Source organism: Camelus dromedarius, chromosome 1 (assembly GCF_036321535.1).
Source record: "Camelus dromedarius isolate mCamDro1 chromosome 1, mCamDro1.pat, whole genome shotgun sequence".
NCBI lineage: Eukaryota > Metazoa > Chordata > Mammalia > Artiodactyla > Camelidae > Camelus > Camelus dromedarius.
Window position 1 is genome coordinate 19,612,703 of NC_087436.1, and position 16,503 is coordinate 19,629,205.

At 41.9% G+C, this 16,503-nt stretch overlaps 1 protein-coding gene across 2 annotated transcripts in view; it reads left to right on the forward strand.

The window, feature by feature from the left end:
- Positions 1-7,112, forward strand: part of SLC10A7 (solute carrier family 10 member 7) — a 221,951-nt gene extending 214,839 nt beyond the window's left edge. For both annotated transcript variants that reach the window (XM_010982654.3, XM_031465197.2), the window contains 2 exons: positions 3,242-3,387; positions 5,559-7,112. In XM_010982654.3, the coding sequence (XP_010980956.2) occupies positions 3,242-3,387; positions 5,559-5,588 (176 nt within the window). In that variant the 3' untranslated portion in view covers positions 5,589-7,112. The remainder of the gene's footprint in view (positions 1-3,241; positions 3,388-5,558) is intronic.
- Positions 7,113-16,503: the final 9,391 nt, after the last annotated feature.

The window sequence follows — 16,503 nt, forward strand, 5'->3', positions numbered from 1 at the left end:
GGCAGAGTTTCAGACTGAGGGGACATTAAGGTTCCCAAAACGAATAGCTTGACTTGAAGCTCTGGGGTCCCTTCCCCCCACTGAGGGACCTGCTTGTCGTGAGTCCCCCACGTGTGAGTGACAAGCAAGGACACGGCGGAGGGACTTGGGCCCTCATCTCTGGAAGCTAAGTTTTTCTCTCTGATGCTGTTTCCAATCATACTTTTAACATGAGTCCTTGGGAGTGGAGGTGATAGGAAATCTGATTAACAATGAGCAGGGAGACACTGCAGGCACATGAAGTGGTGAAGAGAAATCCATGTTTAACTGGACAAGTGTCTACAGCAGCGGCGGGTCATGGTGGAGCCCTCTCTTCCAAACGAGGTGGATGGCTGGACGACGGAGACGAGGTGGATGGCTGGATGACGGAGACAAGGTCAGATGAGAAGAGGGCCTCTGTTGTCAGGGCGAGTCAGGCGAACAAACCACCCCTTAAGTACCGGGACGGTTAAACAGTGTTGGAAAACTGGAAAGAGGGAAGGGGACCTTGTGGAAACCAAGCAGTAAGAACTGCAGGAAGTGGCTGGAGCTGGGGAAACAAGGGGAAGAAACTGGGCTTCTCAGAATCTAGAAGTTTGGAGAGGGCCCAGTGGGATCTCCGAGGGGCACAACGGGCTGTATCCACTGGAGCCCCCTAGAAGGCGCTGTTGCTGCGGGAAACCCCAAGCACCTCCTTCTGCAGCCTTCCTCTAGCACCCCCTGTTGGCGGAACCGTCTAGGGAGCCTGCTGATCGGGAGCATTGATGTTTGCAACGCCCCAGCGCCTTCAGTGAGCCGTGTGCGGGACGGTGTGTCTGAAGGTGAGAGCTAGGAGCTGACGAACTAGCACAGGGCCAGAAGAGAACTGCATACCCATTGATACCAGGGTTCAAAGAAGGTCGAAGCTCACTTGTATACTGGAAGCTTCTTGAGGGCAATGACTTAGCTACGTCTTGGCTCCGTCTGTCAATCGGGGGTTCCCTTCCCTCTACTGGGGTAGGCCTAGCGGTGATTACTGAGCTCCTCGCTGAAATCACAAGAGCAGCCCGGTGTGAGGTCCGCCGCCCCTGGGAGTGCTTCTGGGAGGGGCCTGAGGGGAGTGTGTCCCAAAGGGACTTCTGAACTAGAAAGCACTTTGTAGACCAGGCCCTATTCTGCTTAATGAAGCCACTGTCCCCGTGGAATCTTGAACTGAAGACCTTGGGGGCCTTGACTTTACCTGACACAGAGAACTGGAAACCCGGGTTGCCTGGCTTAGTCAAGGCTCCATCACCTGCGACAGTTTTCGGACTCCTAGGTGTTTCGGTCTCCTCCTGAGTGAAAGGGAGCAAACGGTAGTTTGCCTCAGCCCCCCAGCGGTGCTGTCAGTTTGTAAGGGAGAGCGCTTGACGGCACCTGACAGCTAGTAAGCGCTCACTGCACACTAACCATTATCATCCTTGTTAACTGCTATCTTTGTGGACCGAATTCATCACACTATAGCGAATTGCTGATGTCCCTTGCATTTAGATACCTTGTGTATCTTGCTTATTGGAACATCTGCCCTATGACCAGATCTGTGAGCTTGCTGGCATTTGCTGAAGGATGACGCAGCCTGCTTGAGTTGAGCCGAAAAAGCGTAACTCAGATGATTTAGCCTAGCAGCCATGGCCCTTGAATTATCTGAGCAGAAACCCCTGCTCAGATAATTTTGAGAGACAAATCCCTCCATATTTCTATCATTTGCTCCCCTTTGCCCTACTATGACTCCACCCCACCCGCAACTTCTTTACATCATCCCTTTGGGCCAAATAACCTTTCCTGGAAGCAGGAGGGGAGTGTATGTTCAGGTCCTGTTAATTTCTCATCGGAATAACTTTCCGGCACTATAATATTAGATACTGCTTTTCAGCTACAAATGGATTAAGCATTTTATTTTCAGAAAGAAAGCTCCTCTGTTTCTTAGACATAAACTGTAAAACTCTAAACACGTACGTTTGAAGCTTCGAGAGAGACATTGGGAAGAGTTAAGCATTTGCAGTTTATGGCGATGAGATGTGAGGCTGTGAAAAAGAAAGCAGCCGTGAAATACATGTTTGCATAAAGGTTTGAAATTTATTAGAAGGTAAAAATAATTGAAAAAGCAGAGTATTCCTCACCGGGTTATAATAAAAAGTTATTTATGTGCCATCACTGCGTGTATTTAGGACCCTGGATCCTTTTCAGTGGCTTTTCTCAAAGAAACAAAGAGGAAGCTACGCTTTTAAAGCCATGCAGTTGAAAAAGCCAGCACACACACACAGCTGTTCTGACAACTGGGCCATCTTAAAGCAACTGGTGATACTAGCCAGTGTCTGAATTCTGTTACAGAAGCTCAATAGGTATGCACGATAGGCAGCTGCTTACAAAACAGACGTACCTAGCCCTGGGTATAATAGAATGGTAGACTCAGAAGCAGTATTCATTTATCTGAGTTCCATTAAGGCCTTCACTGTGGGGTTTAATCATTCAGCACAGGTTTTAGAATTCACCTACTATACACAATATTGCATAAAGTGCTGTGGGATTCTTGGCCAAAAGAGAATGTGCAGTGCGGGAGGGTATGGCTCAAGTGGTAGAGCACATGCTTAGCGTGCACGAGGTCCTGGGTTCAATCCCCAGCACTGCCTCTAAAAAATAAATAAATAAATAGACCTAATTGCCTCCCCTCCACAAAAGAAAAAAAAAAAGAGAGAGAGAGAGAGAGAATATACAAGGCTTTATTAATGCCATTTGGCTAAAGTACCCTCCTACTTATAGCCATATATATCATACATTATCTGACCATATCCTTTCAGCCCCAAAGTGAACTTTGGGGGCTTTGAAATGGTGCCTCCTTAAAGACTAACAGAGTGTTTCACCACTAAGCAAGAAAAGATCCAGCTTTAACTGCTACCTTACTAATATTCCTCAGCTTTCTGAGAGCAACTCTATTCCTCACTATCTTCTAGTGCTAGAAGGCTGCTAACTGGCAGTGAAAGTTTTTGGTGCCCTCAAACACTGACCAGTGTTAATCTGTTCTAGGTAGAGCTCAGAGCTTTATGTAGTGAAAGGAAGATGGAAAGATTTGGTGACTTGTTTTAGTTCTGTGAATTCGCATGGGAGAAAGATGGTGCATTCCAAAGCCCAGTTTTAATGGTGTACTTCTTTAATTTGATGACAGACTGAATTTGCCTCTAGCTTTTCTGTCTTCTTTGTTCCTCAGGGATTCCAATGCTGAAGATCGTGTTTGCCGGCCATGAGCACCTCTCTTTAATAGCCGTCCCCTTGCTCATCTACCACCCAGTGCAGATCCTTCTGGGAAGTGTGTTGGTGCCAACAATAAAGTCTTGGATGGTGTCAAGGCAGAAGGTGAGACTCTTAGAAGGATCTTATTTGGATCCCAGTTGGACTGAAACACTGTTTCTGAACCTTAGCTGTTCAGACACTTTAACTTTTGCTAAACTAACCTTGTTCTCAAGTACATAGTTTCTTAACTAAACACAATAATAATGGTGCATTGACCCATTTCCATTTGAACAGGAAGGCTGAGAGTTAATTGTTCTATATTGATACAAAAGGACAATTATACTTGAAATGCAGTTTTTAAAAGCCCTTTTTAATTTGCACATAGTGAAGGGCATGTTGCAGTGGAGGAAAGGTTCAGTAAATATACTCAAAATACATGCGCCCCTTCACTCGGGTGCACACCGTCTTTCCCCACCCAGTCATCCGTATGTGTCCTGATTTCACATGCCTTTCTAAATATGAGAGCACCTGGATTTATCTAGAAGGCCAACTTTATTTTTAATTTTCCAGACATATCACAGCTTCTTTGTACTGCCAAGCTGTGTGTTTGGGAATTAAAAAATAAAACTTCAGTAGCAGGAGAGGCCACACAGTGATGTCAATTTCACCACCCCTGGCTCAGAAGTCGTGTGACTTACTTGATATCTGCGGATTTGATTTCCTAAACTATCAGCCAAAAGAAAACAAACTGAGTGATTCTACATGCAGCACAGACCACGGAGGGGCCCATAGAGCTGGGCTCCTTCCCAGCGGCTGGGGTCTTACGAGGCTTCTTTCAGCCTGTTCACAAGGTGGCGACTGTCGTCAGGATGAGGTAAGAAGCGGAGACAGCGAGTGACAAAGCGCCCGCGTTGCGTCCTCAGTGTCCTGAAAACGGAATAGCCCCACCACCACCTTTGGAGCTCCGTGCACGCTAAGCCCATCCCAGCCATTACCAGGTTCAGAGGGTGGACCCTTGAGCCAAGTCTGCCACCTTCTCATCACGTGACCAGGGGCATGTGACTTCATTTCTCTGCACCTGAGTCCCTGCCACACAAAGACAGATGATCACATCTACTCTTCGGAGTTGTGGAGGATTATGTGGCAGGCGTTTGACAAAAGCTAGCTTACAGAATCACTGTCATCGTCACTGACGTTCATTATTTTCTACAGCACTGTCTCTAGCAAACTCTGCCATCCCCACTGAACATGTAGGAGAGGCCCAGAGAGCAGACAGCGTGCCCAGGGCTGTGAGTGACTGAGCCAGTGCTGGAGTTAGGACTTGAACCCTGGTCTGTTTGCCCCCCAAAATCTTTCCTTTACAGCACAATGATGCTCCAAACAGAAATACAACATTGCTTGTAGAAGGAGAGCCCTGGGTCCCCAGAATCCTACCTGAGAAGGTAGCCATCCAGCACCTTCACTCATTTTGTTATTGAACAAAGCATTGGTGATCACCGGTCTGTGCTGGGTACCACTCCAGGCCAAGGTCTTCCCACTCAGAGTTGGTAGAGGAGCAGTTTAGTAACTTCTTTCTTTGACTACTGATCCCCTTTGCATACTCCCATTTGTATTTATGCTTGTGTTTATCCATGTGTACGTGCATGAGATGCCAGAACTTACATGTAGAAATTTTGACAAGGAATAAAGAAAATTATTTGAAAATCCCAATTCCCCATCGATGATATGCAGTCATCGTGAACAGCCGATTAATCAGAAGGAAATTTTCTCCTAAATGTTTAAAGGCTCTGAAATTTCTCCTACAAAGGAACAGAAGCGTTTCCAAAAAGGAAACTAAATTGGACAACACCGTTCATTTTCGCCTTGCACAGAAACCATTCCAGATCAGGGGACCACTGGCTAATGTAGAATAATCCAGGAGGCTTGGAATATTTAGCCATCCCATTTGGCCACAAAAATAAATACAAAGTGTCCATGATAAGGGCATCCATGATGGTCTCCTCTGCTTTACAGACAGTGCTGATTGAGGTCCACGGCCACCGCCTAGTGCACTGCGGACGGTCTGGTAGCCATGCTGGGCAGGGGGAGATGTGAGGTCTACAGGCCAGTGAGGTCGGCCAGGGTTGGGGGTGGATCTATTTGGATCCAGAGGTTTGGAGCGTTGGTTATATAATGCTGTCTGGGTGGGCCTCTCCTTTCCTTCCCGTAGCATAAATTATCTGGTGTTAATTGATGCTTCCACTTTGCTCATGGATACCGTCCAACTCTGAACGTCATGTTTTCCTTTCTTGTAGGGAGTGAAGTTGACGAGGCCAACAGTATAACGCAGGAGGCACTCTTTACGCGGCGATGTATATATGTACAGGATTGTACAGACACACTGTTCCGAAGACTTGTATTTGTGAATGTTGCTTCGATGCATATTTTATTTTTTTACACAAAAATATGATATAACTGTTTAAGTGCCTTAAAATGTACTTGACGAGAGCGTTATTCACAAGACCTACTTTGTGGGTTCCTGCCAGGGGTGGTACAGTATTTTGGAGTTGTTTCTTTTTTTCTTTTTTTCCTAAGGCAGGAAATAGTCATCATAAGTGACAAAAAGCGAACATGCTTTCCTTGTACCACCTTCCGTGCAGTGCCGCTCTCCCCTAGTTACTGTATTGTTCGAAATGAGGTCACAGCATTAGGAAAATGCCCTTCTGGTGACAGTGAAAATTTCCAGAGTCTTATTCATGGATACTTTGATTCACCATGCGATTCTTTTTTCCTGCAACTGTGACATGCCTCTTCCTTATCAACCCAGCAGGGGTCATAGATTGGATAGATGCTGAAAAGCGTAAGCTATCTGCATTTCTTGACATCACTTTTTAAGACATTCCTTCAAATAGCTTCCACACAGAAATTCCTCAATTCCATTATAAGAGATTGCTATATGTCTGAAATTTGTTATAAACTGCTTCACAGAAAGGGTCTGATGTTTGAGGTATGAGTTAACGTTATGAGTAAAGTTTTAAGATAAATTGCAGGATCTGGGTTTCAGGATTTTCAAGACTATATTTCAAATGTTTTTCCTTATTCTTCCATAATTTCTTTCTTACCTGTTTTCAAACACGCTTGCAAATTCGTAACAGCCAAATGTGAGACACAAAAATGTCACAGTCAGTTTGAGAGCAGCAACATTAGTGATGGATTATGTTCACAGCCCGCAACTGAGACCAGAGTGTTTCTCCTGTTACACGGAGGCGCTGAGTGTGATCTCCCCTCTAAGCCAGAAGCAGCCTGTTACGTACCTTGAATTAAGCACACTTAAGGCATTTGGGACAAGTTATTAAGGAGCATTTCCTTGGCGGATTTGACAAATGTTTGCAACACTTTCTTAAAAAATTAAATCACATCGCTCTCATGAAGAAATGAAAATATAAAGGTCATAGATGCAAACAAATGTTACAGACACACATTCTGTCTAGCTAGATGGAACGAAAAATAGACACAGAAAATGCAAAACCATTCATGAACCAAAATATCAAGCCAAATTAGTTCCCAGTTGGGCATCAGCTTTCCACAGAGTATTCAATGTCTGCTTCTACTGTAGCTGGAAGAGCTTTCACGACCCAAATAGAGAGGGAACAAAAAAGCAATATATAGAAATAAGGGAACACTGTTTCCTGCACACCATTCTGTCACAGCCCGTCTACGTGTCTTTTCTTGATTTGACAGATGATATTGGCATCCCAGGTCACACGGAGGCCACCCCTACATCTTCAGCAGCTATTTTGTTGTTTTCTCGACAAAAAAAAAACCACATCTTAGAAACTTACGAAGTTTATCAGTAGCATAAATGCATATGATTACTCCCAGCTCTCATCTTGTGTTGCTTCTGACTTATTTCCATGTCATCGAGCCTCCTAAATCCCACAAGAGTTAGCCTCGGTGTAAGTTTGAAGGTGAGTGCCAGACCCTGCAAAAATCTCTGCTCAGCAGGCTTGTTTGTCATGAATTCCTATTGTCAGGATTTCACTTGCGTCTACAACTACAGTAGGTTTGCTTGATTCTTCTGATACTTAACATATGGAGCACAGAACGGTGTTCATTTTTGTTCCTACAGGCTTCTTTGAATTTCAGAATAAATGGAATTGTCTGTCTGAGCTATCATAAAAATCTCCTCCCTAGCATTAGAATACTGATTGTTTTTCCCCCCCAACTTATCTACCTCTATTATCTGACACCTCCAGTAGGTGTGATTATGGGATAAAATTCAACCGAAAATGCTACAATGTTCTGTCTCTTGCTTTAAAACAATGTGTTTTGTTTTCAAATAATCTTCTTTACATAGTGAATTTTGGTGGCTCTATTGATATGTTTATGCCTGTTTCTCTTTTTACACAAATACTGTGTGTATTTTTCCATAAAGAGCAAAAAAAAAATAAAATCAAAATTTATTTTTAATTCATGCTTACTGGGATTTAATTATTCATATCTCAAGACATGTCCTTATCTTTATGCACTATTTTATGCATTTGTTTTGTCTAAATGTATTTATGAAAGAAATAGATTATATTTATGTTTGTTCATTTTTCCACCTGGATTTTTTATTTTTAAATGGTTGTTATGAAATTTGATTTTTTTGAATGGGTGTTCATGTTCATCTTTTCATATGCTCTTTTCTAAGTTTTAAAATTTTGTGGGTTTTTCTGTTGAATTCTTCCTTATTCTGGTTAAAAATAACACACCTCTGGCTAATGTTCAGTGTTTATTTATGCTAAATACCAAATTTTTTCAAAAGGGTTGGTGAAATAATGAAGTGGATTATTTATGATGAATGGAAGATAAAAATAATTCTGTGATTAAATAGAGATGTTTCAGAAATCACAAGGGAACCTGTGGCTCATTTTTAACCTGAATTCAGATGCACGTGTAATGCCTTCCAGGCATCTATAGCCTTCTCTTGATTCGTTCCGATCCTCTTCTATTATTTGTGGTTAACTGGACGTAAGTGTCATAATCTTCCCAAGTATCCATCTCAATAACTCCACTCCACCATCATGATAGAATCCAGAACTAGCGCTTACTTGTTAGAGACTTTCTCTGCATCAGAGTTGAGGACCAAACTAGAAACATACCCAACAAAGGGGCAGAGTTTAGGTGATCTGAGTTTTAGCTACCCTTGTCAAATTTTTCAAGAATAGGAAAGATGAAACCTTAGAATGCAGAAGCTGTTTCCAAACCCAGAGTTTCCTGATGAGCAAGTTGCCTTGGGTAGAATTCCGTACCTTTCTGTTCTTGTTTTGCTGTCTTGGTTTAACAATCCTCTTCTCCCTGGAAGGCTGACAGGAATGTCGCCTCCTCCAGGAAGCTTTCCTGCTCCGCCAGCCAGTGCTAGACTTACACCCCAGGATGTGCCTTTAGAACAAGTCCCTCAAGTCTTCCAAAAGCTTTGCTTGTCTAGTCACTTGACAGTACTGTCTTCTTCAATGTAGCCCCCATTTCTGTTTTTCTCCTGTGCCTAGCACAGTGCCTGGCTCAGATTAGTAGAGAAAACAAAAAAGATTTTTCCAAATTGTGATCTTCATAGGTAGGACAGGAACCTTCATAATTATGAGAGAGCGTTTTCCAACATATAGATCATTACTAATTTACAAGGAAAACTGACTTTTTTTTACTATGTATCCTGTGGGAAATGATGAAGCTGTGCTGTGCTGCTGAGAAAAAACATACATGGCTTCATAGCTGTGTAAATATTAGCTCTCCAAGCTGAGACTGCAGATGTGATATGCAGACAACCTTCATCTACACACTGATAGAACAATAAGCCCTCAATAATTCAGGCTGAATCAGGTTAGGGTGATCTGAATTAGTGAATATTTTCTGTGTATAAAAAAAATAGCTTCCCTTATAGAAGTTTGGACATACCTATTATAAAGACTAGATACAAATTATTATGATTATCATAATACCATTGGTTTATGTAGATATACACAAAAGGTCGTATAAGCGTTTATTCTCTTTAGCAAACCAACTAATCTTATTTACACGATAACACAGTTCCTCAAATGTGAGTACAATACTGACCTTTAAAGAGGAAAAAATTCTCAGATCCTGGAGAACTCATCTACAGAGCCAATTATGAGAAACCATATTAAACATCAGATGTCATTCTAACGGTCAGTTGGTGCCAATGTGCTTGTACACAGGTGCCAGCAAGCGCGCTGAAGTCCAGGGCTGCGCTGAGTCCCAGAGGGTCTTCCAGATAATTCCCCACTGGCCTCTCCCTGCCCAGCCCTCTGGCATCTCAGACTCCACACTGTTCTCTGCTCCACCACCCACATGTGAAATTCCCTTCCAGTCCCTTGATTTCTGCCAAAGTCTGGACACACTGAGTCTGGGGGAATAGACAAACTTAAAATGGGTTATTAGACATCCTGTTTCCTCGCATCTCCAGCCACCTTCCCCCCTGGGGTTTCTCACTCACCCCCCTTCCCAGGAACCCCAGCCACCTGCCCTGTTACCCGGTACCTCCTCCCTCTTTCCTCCCTTCTCTCCCCAATCCCCAAGTTCACGGACCTTTAGTCACCTCTTTGTTTACTCTCTGACATCCTGAACTTGCCCCAGGGCTGATGGCTAGAAGCTTCCTCCTTCCCACTTCCCTCTCATTCAGCTAGCTCCCAAACTGGGTATGGGAGCGAGGCAGTATGGGGTTTCAGGCTTCAGGACCAGCTGTGCCGCAAACACTGGGGAGGTGATGAAAAAGGAGTATGTGACTCCTCTAGCTATACTAGAAAAACAGGCAAAGTTTAGGAATGGGTCATTTATACAAGTTGGATAATCAACATTTAAAAATTTTCAGTCTTACAGGGATCAGGAAATATACATTTAAATGAAATACTATTTTTTTTCTTTAATTTTTTTTTCTTTTAGTGGAGGCACTGGGGATTGAACCCAGGACCTCGTGAATGCTAACATGTGCTCTACCACTGAGCTATTTCCCTTCCCTCTTTGATCATCTTCAAATACTGACAAGAGTCTGGAGAGAGGATATGCGTGTCCTTCCAGCAGAAGCATAAATGAGAATGAGATTTCTGGAACACTAGTGGGCGTACCCTCAAAAGTTTAGCTATATGTGTTCTTCAACCCAGCTTTTTCCCTTCTAGGATTCCACCCTGCAGAAATAGGTAAGTGCCCAAGGAGCTATTGACAAGGATGTTTTTAGAGCATTGATAAGGCTGAAGGGCCACCCAGATTCCCCAAATCAATGAAATGTTTAAACATTCAACAGTCCATTCTTATTATAGAACATCATTTAGCCTGTAAAAGAAATGAGGGTAGATGATCTTGTCATGACAGTATACAGTTGAGTGGGAGGAAAAATAAATTTCAGGAAAAAATATGCATTTTGTCATCCTATTTTTATAGATTTTTTCATTAGTTAAAATGTGTTACATGTATGTGGGGACGCTACATACACAAAAAATGTTTAGAAGGATAATTATAAGCAACATTGTTGGGCTTTTTCTTTACTACATTGTCTCATCTAACCCCCTCAAGAACGCTGTGAGGTAGGTAGTATTATCCCCATTTCACAGACGAGAAACTGAGTCCCAGACTAAGTGTCTTGCCAAGGCCACAAAATTAACAAGCGGGCGCATTTCAATGACTCTGAGACTACGTAACAGTGGTGACTGCTAGGACCAGGAATGCAGAGAATTCATACTATTAATGGTACATTTTATCTGAATCTCACTTTACAGGAGTTATAACAAGCATGAAGCACAAACTGGAGCTACCTCTGCTACTTCTTGAGCAAATGGCATAATTCATTTCTAAGCCTTGGCACATCTGTCAAGCAAAGCATCTTTTGGCTGAGGAAGATGAGCCTCTAAGCGCAAGCTGGGTGGCGGGGGAGGAGTGAGGCAGGACAAGGACAAGTCCCTTTCCACTTCATTGGGTGCCACCAGGGTCCTGGAGCAGTGCACTGTCCTTTCGCAGATCCTCTCTTCCCACCCACCCACCCCTTTAATGTTAATATTTCCAGGCATCCTGGTCTCCGATCTTTCTTCCCACCCCACATGCTCTCCCCCGGGGAGCCTGTGGGCCATCCTGCAGCACCAGCCACCACTGTAACCCAGCCAGAGCTGCCAGCCCTGTAGCCCTGACATTTCCAATTGCATTTGGACATTCCATCCCACCACCACCCCACTTGGCATCCTTAAGGCACCCCTGACCCACATGCCCTGAAGGAAAAGTCAGTAACTTCTTTCCCTACACAAGATCCTTCCCAACCTGCTTCTTGTGTTGTCCATAGCAACCAGGCCTCCCCTCTGCCTTCCCATCTCACTTTTCCTATTCAGCTAGTCACCCAATTTTCTTGATTCTCTCCTTAATCTCTACCGTCTTTATCACTGCCGCTGGCATTTAGTGTTCTTTTTTCCTTCAGTCACCCTCTTTTCCAATCCAGGAAGCCCTCGCTAATATTCAGCAATCACTTACCACATGTTGGAGGCTTTGCTCAATGCTTTACATGAATTATCCCATTTAATCCTTATGGCGATTTTTGACATTGGTATGATTATCCCCATTTTACAGATTATAAAGTAGAGGCTCTAAGAAAGTAAGTTCCAGATGCCAAAGCTTGTCAGTGGCAAAACCTGGATTTCTACCTGGCCGGCACCTGTGTTTCCCTCCCCTTCTGCACTACTGACTTCGGATCCTCAGTTTCTGGCCAAATCCCCCCACCACGGGGAAACATAGTCCTTGGTTTTCAGCTGTCTACTGAGTTTCTTCATTTGCTTATTTATCACCTATCAGGTTGTGCCAAATTATCTTTGTCCACATGTCCCTCCCCCTCTAAATGATTCATTCCTTCAGTGGGGAGCTTGTTTTGTTTATCTCCATGACCCTAATACCTAGCAGAATGCTTGCCTGCTAGCAGAAACCTCAACAAATGTTTGGTGAACAATTTTGGCCCTTAAAGCCCCCAGGTTGCTTTTCTGCTTCTGGAGGACAGACATCTACAGACCATAAAACATTATTTTGGGAGAGTGGCGTATGTCTCTTAATTATCTCTCAGTGAAAGGGAATCATCATATTAATCAATCTAGGAATGCTTTTTTTTTTTTAACATTTTTTATTGATTTATAATCATTTTACAATGTTGTGTCAAATTCCAGTGTTCACAATTTTTCAGTTATTCATGGACATATACACACTCATTGTCACATTTTTTTCTCTGTGAGTTATCATAACATTTTGTGTATATTTCCCTGTGCTATACAGTGTAGTCTATTCTACAATTTTGAAATCCCAGTCTATCCCTTCCCACCCTCCACCCCCCTGGTAACCACAAGTCTGTATTCTCTGTCTGTGAGTCTATTTCTGTCCTTTATTTACGCTTTGTTTTTGTTTGTTTGTTTGTTTTTGTTTTTGTTTTTTAGATTCCACTTATGAGCGATCTCATATGGTATTTTTCTTTCTCTTTCTGGCTTACTTCACTTAGAATGACATTCTCCAGGAGCATCCATGTTGCTGCAAATGGCATTATGTTGTCGGTTTTTATGGCTGAGTAGTGTTCCATTGTATAAATATACCACCTCTTCTTTATCCAGTCACCTGTTGATGGACATTTAGGCTGTTTCCATGTTTTGGCTATTGTAAATAGTGCTGCTATGAACACTGGGGTGCAGGTGTCATCCTGAAGTAGATTTCCTTCTGGATACAAGCCCAGGAGTGGGATTCCTGGGTCATATGGTAAGTCTATTCCTAGTCTTTTGAGGAATCTCCACACTGTTTTCCATAGTGGCTGCACCAAACTGCATTCCCACCAGCAGTATTAGGAGGGTTCCCCTTTCTCCACAGCCTCTCCAGCATTTGTCATTTGTGGATTTTTGAATGACGGCCATTCTGACTGGTGTGAGGTGATACCTCATTGTAGTTTTGATTTGCATTTCTCTGATAATTAGTGATATTGAGCATTTTTTCATGTGCTTTTTGATCATTTGTATGTCTTCCTTGGAGAATTGCTTGTTTAGGTCTTCTGCCCATTTTTGGATTGGGTTGTTTATTTTTTTCTTATTGAGTCGTATGAGCTGCTTATATATTCTGGAGATCAAGCCTTTGTCGGTTTCACTTGCAAAAATTTTCTCCCATTCCGTAGGTTTTCTTCTTGTTTTATTTCTGGTTTCCTTTGCTGTGCAGAAGCTTGTAAGTTTCATTAGGTCCCATTTGTTTATTCTTGCTATTTTTCTTCTAGGAGAAAATTTTTGAAATGTATGTCAGATAATGTTTTGCCTATGTTTTCCTCTAGGAGGTTTATTGTGTCTTGTCTTATGTTTAAGTCTTTAATCCATTTTGAGTTGATTTTTGTATATGGTGTAAGGGAGTGTTCTAGCTTCATTGTTTTACATGCTGCTGTCCAGTTTTCCCAACACCATTTGCTGAAGAGACTGTCTTTATTCCAATGTATATTCTTGCCTCCTTTGTCAAAGATGAGTTGGCCAAAAGTTTGTGGGTTCATTTCTGGGCTCTCTATTCTGTTCCGTTGGTCTATATGTCTGTTTTGGTACCAATACCATGCTGTCTTGATGACTGTAGCTCTATAGTATTGTCTGAAGTCTGGGAGAGTTATTCCTCCAGCCTCTTTCTTTCTCTTCAGTAATGCTTTGGCAATTCTAGGTCTTTGATGGTTCCATATGAATTTTATTATGATTTTTTCTAGTTCTGTGAAATATGTCCTGGGTAATTGGATAGGGATTGCATTAAATCTGTAGATTGCCTTGGGCAGTGTGACCATTTTAACTATATTGATTCTTCCAATCCAAGAGCATGGAATATCTTTCCATTTTTTAAAGTCTTCTTTAATTTCCTTCATCAATGGTTTATAGTTTTCTGTGTATAATTCTTTCACCTCCTTGGTTAGATTTATTCCCAGATATTTTATTACTTTGGGTGCTATTTTAAAGGGGATTGTTTCTTTACTTTCTTCTTCTGTTGATTTATCGTTAGTGTAAAGAAATGCAACTGATTTTTGAACGTTAATTTTGTAACCTGCTACCTTGCTGAATTCTTCAATCAGCTCTAGTAGCTTTTGTGTGGACCTTTTAGGGTTTTCTACATATAGTAACATGTCATCAGCATATAATGACACTTTTACCTCTTCTTTTCCAATTTGGATCCCTTTTATTTCTTTCTCTTGCCTGACTGCTGTGACTAGGACTTCCAGGACTATGTTGAATAGGAGTGGTGATAGTGGGCATCCTTGTCTTGTCCCAGATTTTAGTGGGAAGCTTTTGAGTTTTTCACCGTTGAGTACTATGCTGGCTGTAGGTTTGTCATATATAGCTTTTATTATGTTGAGATATGTTCCCTCTATACCCACTTTGGCGAGAGTTTTTATCATAAATGGGTGTTGAATTTTATCAAATGCTTTTTCTGCATCAATTGAGATGATCACGTGGTTTTTGTCCTTTCTCTTGTTGATGTGATGTATTACACTGATTGATTTGCGTATGTTGACCCAGCCTTGTGTCCCTGGGATGAACCCCACTTGGTCATGATGTATAATCTTTTTTATGTGTTGTTGGATTCTATTTGCTAAAATTTTGGTGAGGATTTTGGCGTCTATGTTCATCAGTGATATTGGCCTATAATTCTCTTTTTTTGTAGTGTCTTTGCCTGGTTTTGGTATCAGGGTGATGGTGGCTTCATAGAATGAGTTTGGGAGTATTCCCTCCTTTTCAATCGTCTGGAAGAGTTTGAGAAGGACTGGTATGAGTTCTTCTTTGTATGTTTGGTAGAATTCCCCGGTGAAGCCGTCCGGTCCTGGATTTTTATTTGTAGGGAGGTTTTTAATTGCTATTTCTATTTCCTTTCTAGTGATCAGATTGTTCAAGTGTTCAGATTCTTCTTGATTCAGTTTTGGTGGACAGTATGTTTCCAGAAACTTGTCCATCTCCTCTAGGTTATCCAGTTTGGTTCCATATAGTTTTTCATAATATTCTTGTATGATATTCTGTATTTCTATTTTGTTTGTTGTAATTTCTCCATTTTCCTTTCTTATTTTGCTAATTTGTGCTCTCTCTTTTTTCTTCTTTGTGAGTTTGGCCAGAGGTTTGTCGATTTTATTTACTTTTTCAAAAAACCAGCTTTTGGTTTGGTTGATTTTTTCTATGGTCTTGTTAATCTCTATTGTATTTAATTCCTCTCTGATCTTTATTATTTCCTTCCTTCTGCTGCTTTTTGGGGCTTTTTGTTCTTCTTTTTCTAATTCATTCAGGTGGTGGGTTAAATTGTTTCTTTGAGATTGTTCTTCTTTTTTGAGGAAGGCCTGTATCGCTATAAACTTCCCTCTTAGCACTGCCTTTGCTGTGTCCCATAGGTTTTGAGTGGTTGTGCTTTCATTATCATTTGTCTCAAGGTATTTTTTAATTTCATCTTTGATTTCCTCATTGAGCCATTGTTTTTTCAATAACATATTGTTTAATCTCCATGCTTTCCTTTTTTTCTCCTTTGTTTCTCTGTTGTTGATTTCCAGTTTCATGGCATTGTGGTCAGTAAAGATGCTTGAGATAATTTCTATCTTCTTAAAATTGTTGATGTTTCTTTTGTGCCCAAGTACATGATCGATCCTGGAAAATGTTCCATGTGCACTTGAAAAGAAGGTATATCCTATTTATGGGGGGTGTAACTCTCTGAAAATATCCACCAAATCTAGTTTTTCTATTGTAGTATTTAATTTCTCTGTTGCCTTGTTTATTTTCTGTCTGGAAGATCTGTCTAGTGATGTTAATGCAGTGTTAAAATCTCCAACTATGATTGTATTCCCATCAATATCCCCCTTTATCTCTGTTAGTAATTCTTGTATGTACTTAGGTGCTCCTATATTGGGTGCATATATATTAACGAGTGTAATATCCTCATCTTGTATCACTCCTTTAATCATTATAAAATGTCCTTCTTTATCTTTCTTTATGGCCTAGGAATGCTTTTGAAAGGACTTTTTTTCCCCTTCATGAAGACAATCAGTAAAAAAAGAAAAAAATGATGACAATTTTGACCTCAGAGTGCTCAGACCCAGAGCATCTGAGGCCCAATCCCCCTCTAGGTACACATTTATTGTTGGGGCCATCTCCATAAGCATGCAAAAGTCCTGAGGTCAGGGTCAGGCACCCAGACTGAAAGGAAGGCGTGGCTTTTGGTCCCAGGCTAATCAAGCAGGCCCCGCCCCCCTGCCCCTCAACGGCATCC